Source organism: Benincasa hispida, chromosome 6 (genome assembly GCF_027475165.1).
Source record: "Benincasa hispida cultivar pf3 chromosome 6, pf3_genome.v1.1, whole genome shotgun sequence".
NCBI lineage: Eukaryota > Viridiplantae > Streptophyta > Magnoliopsida > Cucurbitales > Cucurbitaceae > Benincasa > Benincasa hispida.
This window is the reverse complement of record NC_143483.1, coordinates 50192513-50195147: the sequence shown is the minus strand read 5'-3', so window position 1 is coordinate 50195147 and position 2635 is coordinate 50192513. Positions and strand designations below refer to the sequence as shown.

The window sequence follows — 2635 nt, the reverse complement described above, 5'->3', positions numbered from 1 at the left end:
ATGTCAAATGAAAGCTAGACACAAAACTTAAGAACCAACCATATATATATTAAAAAATAGCATCAACAAATTGAATAACCATTTTAAAAGTTTAAGACCCAAAATGTGCTTACTTGACATTCATACTCTCTTTGAAGTGAGTGGTTTGAACTTTTATGGGACAATTGTTGTATTAAAGAAAACTTCATACCTATACGATATTAAACAAGTTACCCTAAAAATTTATACAAGAAGATCTAATGAAAGATTGGATCAAAATATTCGCTAAAGTATTGGAGTAATTAAATAAGAGATTTGATTGTCACGTTCTTTTACAAATCTACACACCATTAAAATCTCAGATAGTACTGTTTCCATGAAGAATTAAATGTGAAGAAGATCTACATTCAATTCTCCCTCAAAGAAAACCCCAAAAATCTGTATAGTTATTGCCATTTAATCAATCACCTACCCACCGGCTGTCACCGCCTACTTCCGACCATTCCACTCACGGCGGCGGCGCCTCCGCCTCCGCCTCCGCCATCGGCGTTTTAACTAGCCGCCCACAAACCAACGGCCGTGGAAGTACCGGAACCCGTAAGCAATTTAACCCCATTCCCGGAATTAGCGAACAATCCGGCGACGGTCGCTGCAGAGTCACTCCGGGAATGCAATTGAACGACAAATCGAACCCGCCGAAGAGATTCCGACACTGCTGGTTGAAGCCGGAGAAGAAATTATCAGCTACGGACAGATTCACAAGGCTTCTCAAAGAACAAACCAAATCGGAAACGACGCCAGAAAGTTGGTTGTGGGCGAGATTCAAAATCTCGACTTGATTCATACAAGAGATTGTATCAGGAAGATGACCGAACAATTTGTTGAAACTGAAATCCAAAACTTCAATCTCTGTTAAAAACCCAACTCCTTCAGGAATGCAACCGCTTAATTGGTTGTTTAGAAACAGAATTTCTTTCAATCTCGGTCCCATATAACCAAAACTCGCCGGAATTGCTCCGGTAAAGTTATTATTTGCAAGATTTATCACAGACGCCGGCGAATTCCCGAGGTTTTGTGGGATTTCGCCGAAGAATTGGTTGTTGTTGAGGAAAATGGCATCTAATCCCATGAAGAACAAACCTTCCGGGATTGGGCCACTGAAGGAGTTGAATCTGAGGTCCAAATACCTGAGACTTGGAATGTAGAGAGTGGCGGATGGAAATTCGCCGGAGAAATTGTTGTTGCTGAGATCGAGTTCTTGAAGGCGGACGAGTTGCCGGAATGTCACCGGAACAGTGCCGGAAAGTCTGTTGCTGTTTAAGTGAATGAGGGTCAGATCAGTGAGAAGGGCCATCTCCTTGATGAGTGTTCCTCTGAGATTTTTGCCGTTGAGGTCGATTCCAGTGACGGAGATTTGGCCGGAACTGAGAGTTGTACAGAAGATTCCTTTGTAAGAACACACATCGGAGCCGACCCATGTGGTTAAAGTTCCGGTGGGATCGTCGGAAATTGCAGATTTCCATGTCTGAAGAACAGAGTATGCTCTGTTTAGGACCGTCCCTAATAATGGATTTGGATGCGGAGTCGGGGTCGGATTCGGATTCGGAGTGTTTCCCCCTCCACCGCCAACCCAAATACCTTCTCCACCGCTGCCTCCACCACCACCAACAAACCCAAAACTAACTCGACCGCTAATGCCGCCGACAACGGCGTCAGCCCGGAGAATTAAACCACTTAAAAAAATACCCCAGAAAACCCAACACTCCATTTTTCAAGTTCTATACAGTCATCATGAGTTTGATGTTACTTGTTTTGGTTTCAGCATTGAAGAGAGAGAGAGAGAAAAGCTTGAGAATGGTCAGAAATGGAGGTCCTAACTTGGACAATACTTCTCTGTTTCTTTGGGTTTATAATGAGGACTTTCATTTTCCTTTTGGTCCTAACTTTTTATGTGCACCATTTTTTTGTGAGGATATTTATTATTATTATTATTATTTATTCTTTCTTGTTTTTCAAACTTGAAAGAGTGAGCTTTGAAATGAGGAGTAATGTTATTGAGTAGTTGATAAATGTTGTATGTTCTTTTTCTGTTATTAATCTTCAAATGAAGGTAGGTGGATTGAGAATAAAACTGCCCATTGAATATTGATTGATGGCTGCCAAAACACTTGGTACAAAAGTCATCTTTTATTTGTCTAAATGAAGACAGAATCACAATCACTGTATCTTTATGACACCTCTTCAAATGGTTGAGATCAGGTGAAATCATGATATCTCTTGGTTTGGTAATCTTAGTTACACTACTTGAAAACGTGATGATAAATAGAAGTTTTTATTTGTATTCTAGAACTAATACCTATCGACTTCATCTTTTTGTTCAACAATATGTGTAGCAAAGATTTAAACTTTTAACTTGATGTATGTTTAAAATGGTTGTACCAAATAATATCATTGACTCGATTTTTCTTTCTTTATAGTTTTGGTTTTTTAGTTGATGGTGTATGTCTAAACTACTTAGAGTAATGACACTAATTCGATCTCTTCTTTCTTTAGAGTTCAATATAGTAGGAAAAAAAATTTAAACTTTTGACTTTTTAGTTGATAATGTATGTCCAAATTGATCTTGTTATTCTTAGATTGATGATGATATCCATTA

The 2635-nt window shown here is 39.1% G+C and overlaps 1 protein-coding gene across 1 annotated transcript; it reads right to left on the bottom strand.

The window, feature by feature from the left end:
* Positions 1–272: 272 nt before the first annotated feature.
* On the bottom strand, positions 273–2014 carry LOC120079445 (leucine-rich repeat extensin-like protein 7). Its single transcript, XM_039033624.2, has one exon. It carries the CDS (start codon positions 1745–1747, stop codon positions 488–490), a length of 1260 nt encoding a protein of 419 aa, XP_038889552.1. The 5' UTR covers positions 1748–2014; the 3' UTR covers positions 273–487.
* Between the last annotated feature and the right edge of the window lie 621 nt (positions 2015–2635).

What these genes read in the sequence shown, in the direction of transcription:
- LOC120079445 (XM_039033624.2), bottom strand. Translation starts at nt 1,747, where the DNA reads ATGGAGTGTTGGGTTTTCTGGGGTATTTTTTTAAGTGGTTTAATTCTC.